Source organism: Kogia breviceps, chromosome 10 (genome assembly GCF_026419965.1).
Source record: "Kogia breviceps isolate mKogBre1 chromosome 10, mKogBre1 haplotype 1, whole genome shotgun sequence".
Classification (NCBI taxonomy): Eukaryota; Metazoa; Chordata; class Mammalia; order Artiodactyla; family Physeteridae; genus Kogia; species Kogia breviceps.
In genome coordinates, this window is record NC_081319.1 from 42,263,770 (window position 1) to 42,285,249 (window position 21,480).

Sequence of the window (21,480 nt, forward strand, 5' to 3'; positions counted from 1 at the left end):
CTACTTTTCCCAAAAAAGCAAAGCAAATGCCAAGAGATAACGCCATTAGGCAAATCTGTTTACCTAGATTCAATACATTATGCTTCCTAGGTGGCCTCCTTGTTTACATCTCATTTATATAAACCAAGAAAAGAGGAAGGTGAGACGTATGCATGTCTATCCTGGGTGACTGAAGGGAGTCAGGTTCCCATAGGAAGACAAATGCAGAGCTCTCCACTGCCTGGGGAATTAGCTCTGGCCTGATTTCTAACAATATTCATCTACCAAAACCCATTCTCTCTCTCTCACTTATAGAAAGAAACGTATTTATACTGAGGTATTTTTTTCTTTATTTAAGGCTTCTCTAGAAGATCGGAGTAAAATAATTAGGCTCCTTCAACCTACAATGATGTGGGAGGATAGATCGGATCAAAGTCCATAAGTTATAAACAGAGTTAAATTAGAATTCTTTATCAAAATCCTTGGCAATTAGGTAGCCATTTTATAACATGTATTCAATTAAAACTTGAACTGTAACAAATAAGCTGGTTTTATTTAGTGTACATTACCTCTGGCTGAGCAGAAAGTTCTCTTAGAAGATGACCATTCCATACAAACCGCTGGTCTGCCTAAGAGAGAAGTTTTAAAATTAATATTCAGTATCTCCTGTCAATTTGAGTTTCTACAGAAAGAAAAGTACAACAATCAATGTCTCCACCCGGTGGCTAGGAGCAGGTTTCTTTGACTTGCTGCAAAAAGAACCCCACTTCCCCACCAACTTGCCCCTCCTCCGGGTATCCCTGTCTCATTGCCTCAAGCCAGTGCTGCTGGCCCATACAGAAACCTGGCAGTCCTCGCAGACTCTTTCTCTTATATTTAATCAATCATCCAGTCCTAAATCCCCTTCCAGATCCATTTCCTCTTCTACATATCTATTCTCACCACCCCTGGTTAACACCTGACTGCAGCCCAACTACTAAAACAGCCTCCCTAGCCTCAAGCCTTAGCCTGGCCCTTCACACCCTTCCTCCACATGCTGCCAGCAGTTGTCGTCTAACATGAAACGTCTCCTGTCTGCTGGAAATTCTTCACTGGCTCACTGTCATCTAAAGAACCAAATCTTCACATAGCCTAACCAGTCCTGGAATCCGGCAACCCCTACTTAACTCTCTGCTCTCATCTCTGGCCACTCTGACTTTCAAACTATACAGAAGGAACTGAACAACTCAGTAGACTAACCAATTCTCTTCATTCTCTTTATAAAACACAGCAACGGACACTCCCCTGTCCCCCGTCCCCAGCAGAAAGTCACGAGGAGTGGCTCTTGCACTCAGGCGTAACCAGTTGAATGGTACACTTGCTGAGATTCAGACTGTGTGTTCCCAAACAGTTTGTGCCAGTTTTTCTTATTATTCATAACATAATTTAACTATTTTATAAATCAATGAAATATGACTTAAAAATAAACTGCTCTTTCTATAAAGTTGAATGATTTACAACAGAACTTGATAAAAGGCAAGTTGCTAAAACAAAACTGTTGAATTAGGAGTAAAAATGGCAACCATAAAAGATTGGAGAAACACAGTAAAAATATATACTATTCTGCAAACAGACTGCTCTGTGTCAAAATCTTTAAAGAGACTCAAACTGGAAAGCATTATGGATATAATTTATACAGGAAAGACAATTAGGAATCAAGGAACCAAAAACAAAGAAAAGCTTATGATCCTACATCAAAAAATTGACCAATGTAAAATTTTATGTTTTAAGTTGAGATAAAGTGTTTATAGTACATATGGTTCACTTATCACTTTTGTGATTCCCAAAGTTATGGTGACTTTGACTCTTCTGATTAGCTGACAAAAAATTCCCTCCCATCCCAACAGATGAGATGGCTTCTTCTTCAGTTTAGCCTGAAATTGCCACTGCCTCTGACTGGAACCCTCCTTCTCCCACTGCTGCCTGATCAATAAGGCCTATTCATCATTAAGTCTCGGCTCAAAAATCACCTTCCTCTGTACAGTCGTCCCTGACTCCCCCAGACGGAGTGAGTCCCGCCTTCCTTCAGGATCCCACCACACTTGGGTACCTATCTCTGTGACAGCAATTGTCCCTTGTTCTGTGATTGCCTGGACATCCACTTTCCCAGTAGACTGCAGGCTCCCGAGAGGCAGGGGCATGTCTTTTCATCCTGTGTGGCCGATGGCTAGTACAGTGCCTGGTACATAGCAGGCATCTGAGAGACATTTCATAGCGAATGGAGACTGCAGCAAAAAAGCAAGAGTCTCTTTGCAGTTAAAAGCCAAATTTCTTCATTGCTTAGCTTACATCTAAACTTACACTGAAGCCTACATATAATCTTACAAAATTAGACTATAGGGCTTCCCTGGTGGCGCAGTGGTTGAGAATCCGCCTGCCGATGCAGGGGACACGGGTTCGTGCCCCGGTCTGGGAAGATCCCACATGCCGCGGAGCGGCTGGGCCCGTGAGCCATGGCCGCTGAGCCTGAGCGTCCGGAGCCTGTGCTCCACAACAGGAGAGGCCACAACAGTGAGGCCCACATACCACAAAAAAAAAAAAAAAAAAAAATTAGACTATAAAGTCTTAAAAAAGCCAGTCAACTAAAATATCGATTTAGGACTTCCCTGGTGCTGCAGTGGTTAAGAATCCACCTGCCAATGCAGGGGACACAGGTTTGATCCCTGGTCCGGGAAGATCCCACATGCCACGGAGCAACTAAGCCCGTGCACCACGACTACTGAGCCTGTGCTCTAGACCCCACGAACCACAACTACTGAAGCCTGCGCGCCTAGAGCCCATGCTCCGCAACAGGAGAAGCCACCGCAATGAGAAGCCTGTGCACTGCTACGAAGAGTAGCCCCTGCTCGCCGCAACTAGAGAAAGCCCGCGCACAGCAACAAAGACCCAATGCAGAAAAAAAAATTTAGGTTGAGCTATATAAAATGATCATTTTTATTGGTCAAATATGGTCAATTAGTGGCAATTTCGTATGGTCCAACCTAACAGATAACTGACAACTTTTTTTTTTTTTTTGTGGTACGCGGGCCTCTCACTGTTGTGGCCTCTCCCGTTGCGGAGCACAGGCTCCCGACGCACAGGCTCAGAGGCCATGGCTCACAGGCCTAGCCGCTCCGCGGCATGTGGGATCTTCCCGGACTAGGGCACGAACCTGTGTCCCCTGCATCGGCAGGCGGATTCTCAACCACTGCGCCACCAGGGAAGCCCAGACAACTTTTTTTTTTGTTTTGACAGCAACCTTTTAAATGCTGCCTGCCCCCTAAACATATCTACTTTTGCTAACAAAAAATCAAGGCAGCAATTATCTAGGTTCCTGAACAGCAGAAATTTTATGTTGAAATCACCTGAGGTCCAGTTTTAAAGATACACTTAAATCAATAAAATAACCAAAAACTCCACCCTAAAAAAAGCATGTTTTTCAAGTTCTTCACAAGTTGTTAGGCGGACTCTCAACCACTGAGCCACCAGGGAAGCCCCCAACGTTCATGTTTAAGCTAGATTTCTGAAAATGGACCCTGTGGTTCTCAATCCTGTCTGTGCAACATACACAGATTCTGGGGTCCTGAATTTGGAAATGAGAGGTCTATTTGAAACATGGTATACTTTCAAAGCCCCATACATGATCCTGATATAGCCAGGACTGAGAAAAATCAATATATATTTTATGGATGAAATAGAGAGAAGCTCCTTAAAATTTAAAAAAAAAGTAATAATAATTGAAGATTAAGCTTACCCTTTCCAAGAGACTCATTTCCTGGAATTCTGGACTAGTGTTAGACAGCCGCTGCAAAGTATGGGTCAAATCATATGTCGTTGAAAAGTAAAACCCATCCACACTCAAGACATGGTTTATCATTGCTAGGAAAGTTTTGTTATCTTGTAACTGTAAACAAAGGAGAGCAAATAATCAGTCTATCTTGTACTTGAAAAGGAATCTATCAACGTGACAAAAGAGTGAAAATAAAAACCTGCAAGTTCAGCCCTGTTAAATGCCACTGGCACAAAGACTGGGCGAGGAGGACGCTCAACATTTCCCCAGGACGTGGGACAGTTCCTGATACATGGACAATGCTCAACACCATAGGGTATTATATTAACTGATTAGGTAGACCCCCTTTCCCATTGGTATCCTTCACAATTTTTACTTTAAAGGGCAGAAGAGTTACTTTAACGAAACATCACCACCTTAGGTTATGACCTACTGTGTCTCAGACACTTTACAGAGATTCTCCTTTATCTTCACAGCAACCCCTTGCTAGTTTAGCATTAACTATCCTCATTTGACAGAAGAAAAACATAAATTCATGAGGGGCCCAGTAATAGTCAATAACGAGAGAACAATACCATCCTCATTCCTAAGAAACTTCACTGGTTTGGGCTAGTTGGGAAGTAAAATGGAATTCTTTACCAAAAAAAAAAAAAAAAAACAAACAGCAAAGACTGAAAAGAAAAGTCCAGGAGAGAGAGAAGTGGACAAGATGGTAGCATAGGAAGACCCTGAGCTCACCTCCTCCCACAGGCGCACCAAAACTACAACTATTCACAGAACAACTATCTATGAGAGAAACCTGAAGACTAGTAGAACAGATTTTTCACAGCTAAAGATATAAAGAAGAAACCATGATATGGGTAGGAGGGGTGGAGACCTGGTATAGTCAAGACCCACACTCAGGTAGGTGACCCACAAATGGGGAGAATAATCACGACTGCTGAGGTTCTCCCCAGTGAGCAAGGGGTCTGAGCCCCACGTCAGCTACTGAGGCCAAGAATCTTGCACCAGGAAGACAAGCCCCCAGAATGTCTGGCTTTGAAGGCCAGAAGGCCAGCAGGGTTTGTGTGCAGGAGAGCAGGACAACTGTAGGAAACAGAGACTCCACTCTTAAAGGACCCATACAAAATCTCTACATGCTCCAAGTCCTAGCATGGAGGCATTTGAAAGGAGCCTAAGTCAGACCCACTTAGTCATCTTTGTGAGCCTCCTGTAGAGGCAGAAGGCAACTGGGACTGCTACTGGGGATGCAGATGTTGGCAGCAGCTGTCTCAGGGAGTTTGTTCTACCACGAGGACACTGGTGCTAGCAAGTGCCATTTTGGAGTCGTCCTTCTGGCCTATTAGTGCAGGGGCTTACCTGCCCACCAGCAGGCCAGCACCAGTGCCGGGACACCCCAGGGCAAACAAAAGAAAAGAACAATGAAACTAAGACCTGTTTTTCTGAAAAGATAAATAGAAATTGATAAACCTTTAGCCAGACTCATCAAGAAAAAAGGAGGTAGGGCCTAACTAAAATCAGAAATGAAAGAGGACAAATTACAACCAACACCACAGAAATACAAAGGATCATAAGAGATTATTACAAATAATTATACACCAATAAAATGGACAACCAAGAAGAAATGGATAAATTTCTAGAAATGTACAACCTCCCAAGACTGAATCAGGGAGAAACAGAAAATATGAACAGCTTTATTACCAGTAACGAAATTGAATCAGTAATCAAAAAACTACCAACAAAGTCCAGGATGAGATGGCTTCTCAGGTGAATCTACCAAACATTTACAGAAGAGTTAATGCCTATCCTTCTCAAACTATTCCAAGTAATTGAGGAGGAAGGAATGCTTCCAAACTCATTCCATGAGGCTAGCATTACCCTGATACCAAAACCAGATAAAGACACCGCACACACACAAAAAATTACAGGCCAACATTACTGATGAACACAAATGCAAAAATCCTCAGCAAAACATTAGCAAACCAAATTCAACAGTACATTTAAAAGATCACACGCCATGATAAAGTGGTACTGATCCCAAGAACGGAAGGACAGTTTAATATCCACCAATCAATCAATATGATACACCACATTAACAAACTGAAGAGTAAAAATCCTATGATCATCTCAATAGATGCAGAAAAAGCTTTTTACAAAATCCAATATCCATTTATGATAAAACCTCTCAACAAAGTGGGTATACAAGGAACATACCTTAACATTATTAATAAAGACCAAGGAATTCCCTGGCAGTCAAGTGGTTAGGACTCCGTGCTCTCCCTGCTGAGGGCCCAGGTTCAATCCCTGGTCAAAGAACTAAAATCCCACCAACCACGTGACAGGGCAAAAAAAAAAAAAAAGACCATATATGACAAACCTACAGCCAATATCAAGCTCAAAAGTGAAAAGCTAAAAGCATTTCCTCTAAGATCAGGAATAAAACAAGGATGCCCATTCTTACCACTTTTACTCAACATATTATTAGATGTCTTGGCTACAGCAATTAGACAAGAAAAAGAAATCAAAGGAACCCAAACTGAAAAGAAGTAAAACTGTCACTGTTTGCAGATTGACATACTATATTTAGAAAACCCCAAAGTAAAGATGCCACCAAAAAAGTAGTAGAATAGGACTTCCCTGCTGGTGCAGTGGTTAGGAATCTGCCTGCCAATACAGGGGACATGGGTTCAAGTCCTGGTCCGAGAAGATCCCACGTGCTGCGGAGCAACTAAGCCCACATGCCACAACTAAAGCCTGCACTCTAGAGCCCGCGAGCCACAACTACTGAGCCCACGTGCCACAACTACTGAAGCTCGTGTGCCTAAAGCCCACGTTACACACAAGAGAAGCCACTCCAATGAGAAGCCTGCGCACCACAACAGAGAGTAGCCCCCACTCGCCGCAACTAGAGAAAACCCACATGCAGCAACGAAGACCCAATGCAGCCAAAAATAAATTTTAAAAATAAAAATTAAATGGCAGAATATAAAATTAATACATACAGAAGTCTGTTGCATTTCTATACAGTAACAATGAACTAACAGGAAGAGAAACTGAGAAGACAATCCCATTTACAACTGCATGAAAAAGAATAAAATACCTAGGAATAAATATAACCAAGGTGGTAAAAAGACCCATCATTAGAAAACTGTAAGATACTGACAAGAAAACCATAATTCAAAAGGATACATGCACCCCAATGTTCACTGCAGCACTATTTACAATAGCCAGGACATGGAAACAACCTAAATGTCCAATGATAGATGAATGGATAAAGAAGATGTGGTACATATATACAATGGAATATTAGTCAGCCATAAAAAGGAATGAAATTGGGTCATTTGTAGACATGTGGATGGACCTAGAGTCTGTCATACAGAGTGAAGTAAGCCATAGAGAAAAACAAATACCATATATTAACGCATATATGTGGAATCTAGAAAAATGGTACAGATAAACCTATTTGTAGGGCAGGATTAGAGATGTAAACATAGAGAACAGACATGTGGACACGGGCAGCAGTGGGGAGAGGAGGGTGGGATGAACTGGAAGATTAGGTTTGACATAAATACACTACCATGTGTAAAATAGCTAGCTAGTGGGAACCTGCTGTATAGCACAGGGAGCTCAGCTCAGTGCTCTGTGACAACCTACATGGGTGGGATAGGGGCAGGCAGTGGGAGTGAGGTCCAAGAGGGAGGGGATATAGGTATAGCTGACTCACTTCATTGTACAGCAGAAACTATACAACACTGTAAAGTAATTTTACTCGAATTAAAAAAATTTAAAAAGAGGAAAAAAAAAGATACAAACAGACCCATAGACAGAGAACAAACCGGTGGTTGTCAGTGGGGAGGGAGGGATAGGAAGGATGAGTGAAATAGGTAAGGGAGATTAAGAGATACAAACTTCCATTTATAAAATAAGTAAATCATGGGGATATAATATACAGCATACAGAATACAATCACTAATATTTTAGTAAGTTTGTATGGTGACAGATGGTAAGTAGACTTCTCATGGTGATATTTTTATAATGCATAAAAATATTGAATTACCATGTTGTACACCTGAAACTAATATAATATTGTAAGTCAAATATACTTCAATAAGCAATAAAGGAAGATCCAGTAAAAGCAGTATATCTATTTCTTTTCTTTTTTTTTTTTTGAGGTACGCGGGCCTCTCACTGCTGTGGCATCTCCCTCTGCGGAGCACAGGCTCCGGATGTGCAGGCCCTGCGGCCATGGCCCACGGGCCCAGCCACTCCGCGGAACGTGGGATCCTCCTGGACCGGGACACGAACCCGCGTCCCCTGCATTGGCAGGCAGACTCTCAACCACTGTGCCACCAGGGAAGCCCTATTTATTTTCTGATAATCATTTTAGCTGGCTTTCCCAATGAATACCAAGATTGACATTTGTTTTTATCCTTGTTTTAAAAAATAATTTTTAATGTTTGTTACTGTTTAATGTTTAAGCAAATGATTAACATGTTAATTCATGTTACGAATCTACATACAAAATTTTTAATTTGGCCTCAACATTTTTCTAAAAAACAAAAGGTATAAATAAGCAAAGCATATACAGCGAGGAATGCTAAAATTAGTTACATAGCCTGAAAACAAACTATAGCAATAAAAAAGAAACTGTTCAAGTAAATATTACTAGGCTATTAAATGAAAACAACCATTTTTATTGCCTTAAATTAACATGTCTCATAGAGAATGAACTTATTAATATACTGATTGATATGTATACAGTAAGAAAGAAATTTTAAGTTTAAAGTATAAAAACCATATTCTACAGCTTTACTTAGTCAATAAGACAATAGTGCTAGGACTGATTTTTTTTAATGTTTATCATAGGTAAGATACATGTTTTAGAATAATTAGCTTTCTTTTAAAAACAAACTTTTTGTAATCTTGGGAATAAAAATAAAACTTAAAATTTTTAAAAAGCAAATACTATAAATAAAGTACATTTAGAAAACAAGTACTCAATAGATGTAAATCTCTAAACATAATGTTGACTTAAAAAAAGTAATTTTCAGGGCGTCCCTGGTGGTGCAGTGGTTGAGAGTCCACCTGCCGATGCAGGGGACACGGGTTCATGCCCCGGTCCGGGAAGATCCCACATGCGCGGAGCGGCTGGGCCCGTGAGCCATGGCCACTGAGCCTGCACGTCCGGAGACTGCGCTCCACAACGGAAGAGGCCACAACAGTGAGAGGCCCGTGTACCGCCAAAAAAAAAAAAAAAAAAAGTAATTTTCAAAAACTAGAACAGGGTTAATGTCATTCATGTAAGTTTTAAAAAATGCTGGAAGCAAAAAGATATTGTTTGAATATGAAAACAGGCAGTCTTCACTTTGCACAATAGGGTGGGACTATAAAAATGCCCATGTTATCTTAATCTTAATAACCTTAAACTATCTTAATAATCGATAGGAAAGTTAAGATCATTCCGTGACTTAAAATTTTTTTAATCAACACATTAAAATCTCTCCTATTGTAAGTTATAAATGTATAGGGAAATGAAAAAATAGTAAAACGTTATTTAGTATACTGTAATTTGAAACACTGATAATTAAAAATATTTTACTTCTGGTCAAAATTTATAAAGAGTAGCCTGAACAGTGCTTGCATTCTTCTCATCATGTAACTTATGATACCATCTTTTCTACACCCTGATGAAATGTCATACATCTAAGCATAAACTAGCTTCTAATACTTAATCCTTCATACTATTAATATCATGAAATACTTCTGTGAGTTCCTTTAATGTGAAGTTTGTTACAGGCATCACTTGCTCTGGGACACGTTCAACCTTTTCATCACAATCACTTGACCATTAATGTCGATAACGTCACCTTCACTGAGACCTTTGGCTGTGTATCCAGAGTCTCTTATTCCCACAATCAGCTATTTCTTCTCTACTCTATTCATGTTCAATTTGAATTTCACTTCTAGAGTTGTCATTTTTTGTTTCATTGCACTTTCATCTTTGGTGAGCTAATTCTTTAGTCAATATATCATGGTAACTGAAATTTAAACTGTGTTGTTGGGAACTGGTGTTAACTAAACTCTGGTAACTGAAATCCATGCACAGAGGAACTGTGCAAAATAAGGACTGTTTGAACATGTACACATGCACACATACTTATATTCCCATGTGGCAAAACTGAAGAAAGCTTTCTCCCTAGGGAAAGAGGGAATGAAATGGGATGAGTGGAACTTCAAAGATAATTTTTTTTTTTTAGTAATATATAGGAGCATCCCTTTTATTTTTATTTCTTTTAACATCTTTATTGGAGTATAACTGCTTTACAATGGTGGAAAGATATTTAATATTTTATTTCTTCACAAAAAGGATATGAAGTTAGGGCTTCCCTGGTGGCGCAGTGGTTGAGAGTCCACTTGCCGATGCAGGGGACGCGGGTTCGTGCCCCGGTCTGGGGGGATCCCACATGCCGCAGAGCGGCTGGGCCCATGAGCCATGGCCGCTGTGCCTGCGCGTCCAGAGCCTGTGCTCCGCAACGGGAGAGGCCACAGCAGTGAGAGGCCCGCGTACCGCAAAAAAAAAAAAAAAAAAAAAAAGGATATGAAGTTAAATCTACGTGTTGACTACATGTGCATTTTCAGTCTGTCCTCTTCTCTCGTATGAAATTTCATATCTAAGAATTGAGTCAGTTAAAAAAAAAAACCAAGTACAATAAAATATATGAACAGTTTTAAAAAAAATACATTTTAGGGCTAGAGTGACCATGCTCTATGCATTGTTTCAATAATTAGGTTTAAAATAAATCCATCAAACATTCTTTGTGTTCCACCTCCCTTCCCCATCCACCCCATGGGACTTCTTTGGATTTTGCAATTAGTAAGTGCTTCCAGTTCTTACCTGAATATCAGTTAAGTGCAACATTGTCTTCTTATAAGAAAGGACATCAAAATCTATTGCTTTCCAGATTACATGATTGAAAAATTCACCGATTTTTTTCTTTTTGGTAATGACAATTAGATAATTACCTGCAAAAAAGCAAAGCCAAGTACACATAAATAGAAATAAGGCAACTGTAAAGCCAGAAATAGCAGTCCTTTTTCTTTAAAGGCGAGAGTTGCAGGAATTCCCTGGCAGTCCAGTGGTTAGGACTCCGTGCTTTCACTGCCAAGGGTGCAAGTTTGATCTCGGGTCAGGGAACTAAGGTCCTGCGAGCCTTGAGCCGCAGCTAAAATAAATAAAAATAAATAAAGGCGAGAGCTGTGCTAAATAGGTAAAGGACCCATACTTTTTGAAAAGCAATCTTATAATTTATGAATAGAAAGACCAGCATATTATTTAGACAAATTTTTATTGAAAGATCAGATTTTTTTCTTAGAAAGATAAAAGTAAAAGCTTTTGGTAACCAGAGCAGTGATCCCAGCAGATGGGAAGTACAGACAGAAAACGCTTCTCTCTCACTCTCCTGTCATCCCCAAAGCATATGGGCCTCTAATGCATTTCCCAACGTAGCTTAAAGCATCATTGGTCATAATATCTGGCCACTGCAGGTATCTACACCTCCCAGGTCCTTCATGTCATTCTAAATGGTAGAGAAATGTGCTGGGGCAGTATAACTAACTGGTTACTGCAACATTCCAAAGATGAGTGGTCAGGAATCAAGAAGTGATCCCAGCACCATGCATTAATACACCAACCCTGATCCTGGCCACCTCCTCCTCCCACAAATAAACCAGGGTAAGCCTTTACCACTAGATTAATTCTTCACATCTGTTCAAGGCTCTAACCACAAGTGCCCTCTCTGAAAGTTTTCCTATGTACATCTCTCTCCTAGAACTTGTCACACTGTCCTGTAGTAATTTACTATTTAAATACCTCTCTCACTCAACTGTAAGCTACAGGACAAAAGGGACTTGCATCTTTTATAAATAACATCCAGCACAGTGCCTGATACAATAGGAACTTTTCAAAAGTTCAATGAAATAAAATTTAGATTAAAAACCATCACTTTAGGGGCTTTCCTGGTGGCGCAGTGGCTGGGAGTCTGCCTGCCGATGCAGGGGTTGCGGGTTCGTGCCCCAGTCCAGGAAGATCCCAGGTGCTGTGGAGCGGCTGGGCCCGTGGGCTATGGCCACTGGGCCTGCGCTTCCGGAGCCTGTGCTCCACAGCGGGAGAGACCACAGCAGTGAGAGGCCCGCGTACCACAAAAAAAAAAAACAACAACCCATCACTTTCCTAATAACTCAGAACCATGGAGTTGAAAGTTTAGAATACTCTGGTCCAGGACTTCCCTGGTGGCACAGTGGTGAAGAGTCCGCCTGCCAATGCAGAGGACACGGGTTCGAGCCCTGGTCTGGGAAGATCCCACATGCTGCGGAGCAACTAGGCCCATGTGCCACAACTACTGAGCCCATGCGCTGGAGCCCACGAGCTCCAGCTACTGAAGCTTGTGCGCCTAGAGCCTGTGCTCTGCAACAAGAGAAGCCACCACAATGAGAAGCCTGTGCACCACAATGAAGAGTAACCCCCACTCGTCGCAACTAGAGAAAGCACGCACATAGCAACGATGACCCAAAGCAGCCAAAAATAAATAAATAAATTTATTTTTTTTTTTTAAAATAGAACCTCAGGCTTACAAATTTAACCACTTGCTATTTGGGGTATATGAGTTTAGAAATTAATGACAAACACCTACAGATTTATTGCCTAAAGCAAGATATAAAGTGTGCCTTCATCTTATACTCTAATAGAGTCGATTTAATTACCTCCTTGTCCATCTTAGCTCATTTTTCTTACCTGCCACCAGATGAATTGTGCCCAGTATACCAAATATTGGTCTTGTGACAGCTGAAGGAGGAATATCTTTCTTGACTTTAAAGAAGAAAGTAAAGAAAAATCACTTAGAAAAAGCTCACCAACTGAAAGAGAAATGTAGTTTCATTTCAATGGTTACTTCAATATGCACGCTTTGTTCTAAGAAAGCAATATTCCTTCATTATTGTTAGACCTCCACTTTGGCAGAATATAAAATAAAGATGTCCATGTTACATATAAAGGTCTCCGCCTGTCTAGAATATGGTGCCAAAAGTAACATGCTTCAGCAACCTCACTACGTAAATTAAGGGTTATTTCCAATGCCAATTTTCAACCAAATTTATTCAACCTCTTGTCAGAAGCCAAATCTTTACCTCTTTAATTAGAAAGTAAATGGAAGTTGAAACAAGATTTAAATCTCAACATGCAACAAATGGAATGCAAAAAAAGGACTCGCCTAATTCCCTAATAAGAATGTGAGACATGGAGGCCAAGATCCAAGAGGGGAGAAGGAAAAGCTTCCTATTCATGTCTAAAAGAAACTGATACAGGTATCCAGGGAGGCAATATCATGAGCTGCGATTTTATCAATAATGCCGTTATTAATAAAGACTACCTTACATTACAAGGTTCACTTCAAAACTGTTAAACTTGAAGCCAATGTGTTTCACAAAACATATTTTGGACAACTCTAGTTTAGGGAATAATGTCCCAAAAGGGGGGAGGTAGGGTCTCCCAGTCAAAGAAACTTATTTTGATACATCCATACTAACTCTACTCCTTCTCCCAGAGTCACAATGCACAGCAGGAAATTAAAGGCTCTGAGAAGGCCTACAGTAAACGAAAGCTGTTCCACTGTTTAATTCAAAGTTTTCCAAACCTATGTGGCTATAAAATTTTTCTTTCAGTCACAGTTTAATTATCAGCCTGGGACCCATTTTGAAACACTGCTGTAAACTCCAGTCCTGTTTATTAAAGGCAGTCCTGTTTTTCTGAATAAACTAATTCTGAATAAGGTCTAAAAATCACTTCTCTCAATAATTCAATTTACTTAGCAATGCTATGCCATAATTAATTACCATGAAAAATGGAAATACCAGTGCAGTTAAAAGCTCAGAGAAAATTCTGAATATATTGAGATCATTGATAAACATAAATGTACTACTGATACAGCTGTAAGTTACATTAACTGAAGCGTAATAGCAATAACACTATGATAATTCCTAAGACTATGCTGGTTTTTCAGGAAAGAAAAAAACTTCCTCTTTCGGTGGCAATGGTTTGTATTCCCAACGGTAAAAGGAAACTGCCAGAGAAACTGTGATCAATAGCCCCTCATCATCACTAGCTTCAGGTCAAAGTTATCTCTTCATGTATCTTCATGTGTGACTGTTTGGTTATCATTTTTACATCCAAACTATTCAAAACCTTTAGCTTTGTCCACTCAAATGGGTCTGCATTCTCTACTTACAAATAAAATGTCACTGAAAGGAAAAAAAATAATTGAAAATACATCCATACTAAAGCTTTTATAAGACACTAGGTGGTAGGGAATTCTCTGGTGGTCCAGTGGTTAGGACTCCGAGCTTCCACTGCCGGAGGCACGGTATGGATCCCTGGTTGGGGAACTAAGATCCTCGTGGGAAGGCCCACCACCCCCAGGCCCCCCCGCAACAAAAAATAAAAAAGACACTGGGTTGTAGCAATATGTTATAAAGAAGTAGTGGGACTAAACTTCAGAAGTACACTAAGGGTAGTTAAAATCAGTCAGCTATTCTGAGAGAGCAGTCACCAAGCAACAGTCACAGGAAATGCCAAATTATCAAACTAAAACAGCTCTTACTTTATTTGGTCAAAGGAAAAGCTTACCAGAAAAAGCAGACAACCAAGGAAATGGAGATTTATAGTCCTACCTTTCTTACACCTTAGTATCCTATGCAAAATATTTTCATGTTTCACTTAATCCATTCAAAGGATATTTACCATTTACCGAGTGCCAACTCTATGGTTACTCAAATACTGCCCTCCACACAACTGAAAAACAAGTTGCTTTTCACACCCCAGAGAAGCAAAGCTAAATTATAACTGGATTGATAGATAAGATAGATAGATAAGGCTTAGGAAAATCATTCTGCCTAAAACACAAGTTTTACCCAGTGATGTATATATATTATTTTTCATTTATTAAATTATCCTCATAGCAATGAATATTTTCAAAAACAAATCAGCTGTTAACATTCCACACACTTAATGCTAAAACAACTTTCTCACACTCAAATAATTCAAATCTTATAGCTATAAAGGAACCTAACACATCAACAAAACCAATCCTGTTACGGTATTGATAAGGGAACAAATAAAGCTTTTAAATCCTTATGAATAGTAAAATGCTACCTAAAATTTTCAAGATCATTTCTCCATTTCATGAAAAGGAAAAAGTATAAAATTAATGCATAAAAATCAAATGAGGTAGCAAGAATTAAAATTTTCTAAGAAGACACTCAGAAATCCACACACTCACATGGATCTCATTAATTTAACTATTGCAACTTAAGTGTAAAATCTTTCTAGACACTTCTAAATCTGGCCATGAAATACCTGAGAGCGTAACTTCTGTGGACACACGGTCGATGATAAGTACATCATCTGCTCCATCATCACAAGCTTCCACATAAAATTTTTCAGGTGTGATATGCCTAAGAAGAAATTTAAAACCATAAATAACGAAGTGAAATGAAGACTTCCAAAAAAAACTATTATAACAATTTAACAGTGTTTAAATTTGACATCATTTTCCCAGCTTCTGCATAGATAAAGCTATTATGCTGTCCTTATGTGTTCACTGCAACTCTTTTCACCTAATTTAATGCGGATAAGGTTTTAATTTGCTGTAAAACTACCACTCTGACTTACATAAGAAAATCATACTAAAATCTAATTTATACTCAACATGGTGCAGAAGGCAATGAAATGTAGCACAGTAGTCAGGAGCACAGCCTACGGAACCAGACTGACTGTGCTGTGTGAAGTTGGGCATGTTACTCCTCCCCTCTGTTCCTCAGTTCCCTTATCCATAAAATAAGGATAATACCAGACTCATTAAACGGCATTGTTGTGAGGAGGAGATAGATAATCTCTGATAAGCACTTAGAACACATGACACATAGTAACCAAGATTTAAGTATTAGCTAAAAACACTAAGAAACACATTTCCAGGAAATTGTTTAAAATAAACTACTTTAACATTTTTGTATTTTGTTTGAATGCCACTGATGTGTTCTTGGAAAAAAAAACCCTCATCCTGCAAAGTAAAAAATAAAGGGGGTAAAATTAGGGCCGGGACAGAGTACTCAGAATTTATGCAACTTTGTAACCTGAGTCCAACAAAAATTAACAGTTGGCTCCTCAGGAGGTAACATGGATAGATAACTCCAGGCAAGCAATTCAGCGTGGCTGGGGACTGCCTCAGGAAATAACAATCAACAATAACTAAATAAAGTGAAAATAAAGATTTGCAGGCACTGAAACAATGGAGACTGAGGCTGTTGTTAAGGTGGGCACAGGAGTAAATACAGGTATCTGCCTGGGATTGGTTCCAGATACCAAAATCTGTGGATGCTCAAGTCCCTCATACTAAATGGTGCAGTACAGTCAGCCCTCTGCAACCGTGGATTCAACCAACTTGGAACCTGCAGGTATGGAACCCACAGGTATGGAGAGCCTCCAGGAGCTGACCAGAGTTGCAGCGAGAACTAGCTTGTTTGCTTTTCCAGGGACTAATCTCTGCTGTTCTTAAACCACACTTGAAAGAACATCTGTCTGTGCAGCAGCCAATCTGAGGGCTTTTTCCTTTCCTTTTAAATTCTACTCCCTCTATTCTACTCCTCTTGCCAATGAAAAATCTTATATAAACCCACACACCATCACTGACATCATTTCTTACTTAGTGACCATGTATAAGCTATTTGGTGTTATAGAAACAAGTCCTGTAGCAGAACAAACTGTACTGACCATTTTTGACTGTAAGTTTTTGAGGAATAATCAACCCTTAATTATCCAAATATAACTTACATCCTTTTATGGTTCATCTATAACTAACTTCTTAATATTTCCTCCATGGGGTGGGAGTCAGGTATGCCAAGGAAATGAAAGTCAATTTTAATACAAAATAAGAAATGCAACAAAGGAAACAAATCTGCTTCAAATATGGCAGACTTCAATTCAAACTAAATAAATGTTCCTTTTTATTCCTGAATAGTAGTCCACTGTATGGATATATCACAATTTGTTTATTCATTCACTTGCTGATGGACATTTGTGCCGTTTCCAGTTTAGGATATTATGAATAAAGCTTCTATGAACATTCTAGTACAAGTCTTAAGGCAGACATATGAATCATTTCTCTTGGATGACTACCTAGAAGTGGAATGGCTGGGTCATATGGTAATTGTATGTTTAACTTGCACAGAGAAGGGTAAATGGGAGTGATTACAGACACAAGGAAACTTTTAGGGGTAATGACTGTATTCACTTGATACTGGTGATGGTTTCAAGGTGTAAAATATATCAAAATGTATCAAAGTGCATGCTTTAAATATGTGCAGTTTATTGTATGTCAACTATGCTTCAATAAACCTATAAAAAGAAAGCAAAGTGAGAGGTCCTGAAACAAACTAAAGGGTATAAAAAAAACTTCCAGACAATCTAGTCATAGGATAGTTACCTCTAGTCTCGAATCATTAAAAAAAAAAAAAAATCCAACACATCAGTCCATATCTGCAGAAGATGTTTTGTGCAAGGGTAAGTTGCACTCCAGGAGTAAGTCAATAAATTTATTGAAAAGCTACCATGTGCTAAGCATTACACAAACATTAGTGACAAGGAGGTAGGTGATAAATAAAAAAATAAGTAACAAATAGAAACAAAAATTTTAAACAAAAAGTAGACCTGAAAAACAAGACTTCTTTATAAAAGCCTTTGGAAAAAATTCTGTCTCTAAATCAGAGGGCATTTTATAAGCCTCACTCTTTAGAATCCTTCCATACTCTTAACAACCCCCAATCTTTTAAATGCTGTTTAAATGCCTGTGTATCAGATGTCCCACTGCATTTCCAGGTCTTAAACAGGCTCAGGATCTGAAAGAGTCATGTGAGATGCTTTCCTACAATGGAAAATGCTTTCCTACAATGAGGATTTCAATCATGAGAAGGATGTGACAAGTTGTTGGTAGTTCCTGAGATGTTGAGGTCATGTGCAGGGACAGGAGAATGGCCTCAGGCTGACAGCCAGCAAGAAAACAGGGACATCGGTCCAACAACCACAAGAAAATGAATTTGGTCAACACTCTGAATGAGATGGATTCTTCCTCAGACCCTCCACTATGAAACATCTGATTTTGGCCCAGTGAGACTCATAATGGACTTCTAACCGACAGTAACCAAGAGATAATACATTTGTATTGTTTAAAGTTTCTAAGCTTATGGTAATTTGGTACAGCAGCAATAGAAAACTACTACAGTGATCAAATCCCTCCTGGAATGAAATAATCTCCACATTAACCCCTGGCCAAAACACAAAAACACTTTATCTTCCTGGAACAAAGCAAAGAGATGTTTCCTTCAATTGAGTTTGATACCTGGTGTGTGAGTTTCTAAGTGATAAAACATCTTAAAAACCATTTTTAATGGAATGTCTTTAATTTATATTTTATTAAACCAAGGTTTTTTCCTTATGCCTTAACCTAAGTATAAGTAACAATGTTTTCTTGACTGACTAGGATCTTGAACACATCGATTTCTGGGCCATTCTACCAAAAGATGATTTCAAGTTCTAGTAACAATAGTATGGTGAAAAAATTACAGGTTTTAAGCTCTTACAAACCTGGTTTGAATTCCAACTCCATGCTTACTGTCATGAGTCCCTAACAAATAAATGAATGAAGTTCCCAGCTCAGCTTTCTCTCTATTAAAAAGTGGTAAGTGATCGGTGAGGGTAAATGAGAGAATATGCGTGACATGCCTGGCACTAAGAAGAGACTCCACGAAACGGTGGCATTATTTTTTTTTTTACTAAATGACCTCAGACCACTGAGTTTTAGTTTCATTTCTCTTCTGCTCTTCTCAGTCTCTTGACAAAGCCATCACCACTGCTCCTACTCAGCCGCTTTAGTTTTACATTTGAGACAAAGACTGATGAATGCTACACAGTTCTGACCACGAGTGAAGTCCCTGGGTTTTATTATATCCATTTTCTTCATATTGCTCAGGGCCCTAAGCTCTTCTAAATTCACAGCTGTATTTGGGGGGGGGAGGGGGAGCTAGCACAGTTTACTTCACACAAATGGTGTTAACTTCTTTAATAACTAATGTTATTCTTAATATAAGAGATGATTATCAACATACAATCTCAGAAATCAAATTCCTCCACTTTCTCAATACAGTGGACAAAAACACAAAGCTTGCATCTAAATAAACAGCCAGTAGAGAAATGCATACTGTGTTCCCTCAATAGCACCACCCTCTTATACCTTGAATTCTTTTATCTATATACAGTAGGCCCTCCTTATCCATTGGTTCCACAAGGGTGGATTCAACCAACAATGGATTGAAAATATTCAAGAAAAAATAATTCCAGAAAGTTCCAAAAAAGCAAAGCTAGAATTTGCTGAACACCAGCAACTATTTGCATAACATTTACATTGTATTTACAACTATATACATAGCATTTACAACTATTTACATAGTATTTACATTGTATTAGGTATTATAATATAGAGATGATTTCAAGTATACAGGAGGATGTACATAGGTTATATGTAAATACTATGCCATTTATATATGGAACTTGAGCATCTTTGAATTTTGGTAAATGATGGGGGCCCTAGAACCAATGTATTTAAGCTTCTCACCTGCAAAACTTCTACCATAAAAATAAATTATGTGAATGAACTCAATGAATTTTTTAAAATCATACTTGTTTTCATAAACAAGTTTACCTTTTAGTCAGTGATATTTATTATAAAATCAAATGTTTATAAGAGCAGAAAAATCTCCTTTTAAAATTTTAATATGTATAATTATGTAAAAAATATATATAAATCTATAAATAAATATATTAATATAAATGCAACAAAAAGTATCCCTAATATAAGCAATTAAAAATTTTTTCTCAACTTGACATTTAAATTTAAAACTGATCTGGAAGGGTGTGGAACACTGAAAAAATATATACATCTTGGGGACTTCCCTGGTGGTGCAGTGGTTAAGCATACCCCTGCCAATGCAGGGGACACGGGTTTGAGCCCTGGTCTGGGAAGGTCCCACATGCCGTGGAGCAACTAAGCCCGTGAGCCACAACTACTGAGCCCGTACGCCTAGAGCCTGTGCTCCACAACGAGAAGCCACAGCAATGAGAAGCCCACGCACCACAATGAAGAGTAGCCCCTGCCCGCCACAAATAGACAAAGCCCACACGCTGCAATGAAGACCCAATGCAGCTGCAAATAAATAAACTTATTTTTTTAAAATATACATATTATAGGGCTTCCCTGGTGGCGCAGTGGTTGAGAGTCCGCCTGCCGATGCAGGGGACACGGGTTCGTGCCCTGGTCCGGGAGGATCCCACATGCCGCGGAGCGGCTGGGCCCGTGAGCCGTGGCCGCTGAGCCTGCGCGTCCGGAGCCTGTGCTCCGCAACGGGAGAGGCCACAGCAGTGAGAGGCCCGCGTACCACAAAAAAAAAAAAAAAAAAAAAAAACATATTATACATCTTGAATGAAGACTTTACATCATATACAAAAAATATACAGCCACAGAAATAGGCCTTTACTAATTGTTACATTCCTAATAATCGCAAAGTTAATAACCTCACTATGTGTTTAAAATCCTTAAAATTACAAAGTTAGAAATGGAAATTTCTTTTATATGAAGGTGAAATATACTACATATAACACTTCCAGTCTGGCTAGGTACACTTGAAATGAGAAGATCAACAAATTAGCTTTTTAATCGAAGTAAAATGAAATGAATTTCCAAGAGTGAAAAGTCTCCAGAGAAAAAGCCTTGATATTCTTTCAGAAGATGGAATCTGAGTAGTACCAAGAGGTGGGTGCAGGCTGTAGGGCAGATACTAGTCATTCAAATGCAGGTCTGGAAGAAGAAAAGTGCTTGGAAATGGGCTAATTAAGTTACTACAGAATCTAACTGCCTATGGGGTGAGAGCCAACAAAGTAAGCAGATTCCAGCTGTAGAATGCTGAAAAACCTCAAGAACTAAGGACTTGGGTAGGGGATGAGGTGGGGCAGTGAGATTAACTGCAGAGTTGGGGTAAGAATAAGGTGGTTCAAAGTCTGTGTAAGGAACAATCAGATCCCTACCCAAACCTAGAGTCCAGGTACCTCCCTAACCGTATGATTTAATGCTTAGAGCAGTTCAACAAGAGAGGCCCTCAACTCCAGAAACCAGGCACAGCTGAGGACCACAGTGAGTCAAGTAAAGTCTGGAGACACAGAGAAGGTCTGCTTACAGATTGGGAAAATCATCCACCCTCTTCCTCTGCCAGGTTCCCAGAATGCTAGCAGCCAAGCATCCCACTCCCCCAAGGAGCCATGAATACTGTCTCTGAAGAAACTTACTGGCTCAAAAGAAAAGATCTGCAAATGCTGACATTTAGGGCACCTCCCCCAAAGAAACAGATGAGTTCCTGCACAATCACTCTACAGTGAAGGCCACCAATTGACGAATCCTGACCCACAAACAAACCCTTCCAATCAATTTTTTAGTGCCTCATTCTTAAACATGAAATGACAACCAAGGATCACCAGATATTTGAGATAAGCTTCCATCACAGAAGACACAGAACAAAACAAGGAGAAAAATAACTTTGGG

At 39.4% G+C, this 21,480-nt stretch overlaps 1 protein-coding gene across 2 annotated transcripts in view; it reads right to left on the reverse strand.

Annotated features, from left to right (window-relative positions):
* The window catches only part of SACM1L (SAC1 like phosphatidylinositide phosphatase), a 60,547-nt gene that overhangs the window by 27,067 nt on the left and 12,000 nt on the right, over positions 1-21,480 (reverse strand). Inside the window, exons 2-6 of one of the 2 annotated variants that reach the window (XM_067044514.1) lie at positions 15,195-15,292; positions 12,579-12,653; positions 10,683-10,810; positions 3,752-3,901; positions 549-608 (exon numbers count right to left, since the gene is read on the reverse strand). In XM_067044514.1, coding sequence (XP_066900615.1) covers positions 549-608; positions 3,752-3,901; positions 10,683-10,810; positions 12,579-12,653; positions 15,195-15,292 — 511 coding nt within the window. The remainder of the gene's footprint in view (positions 1-548; positions 609-3,751; positions 3,902-10,682; positions 10,811-12,578; positions 12,654-15,194; positions 15,293-21,480) is intronic. The other variant, XM_059076674.2, reaches the window with a different exon arrangement.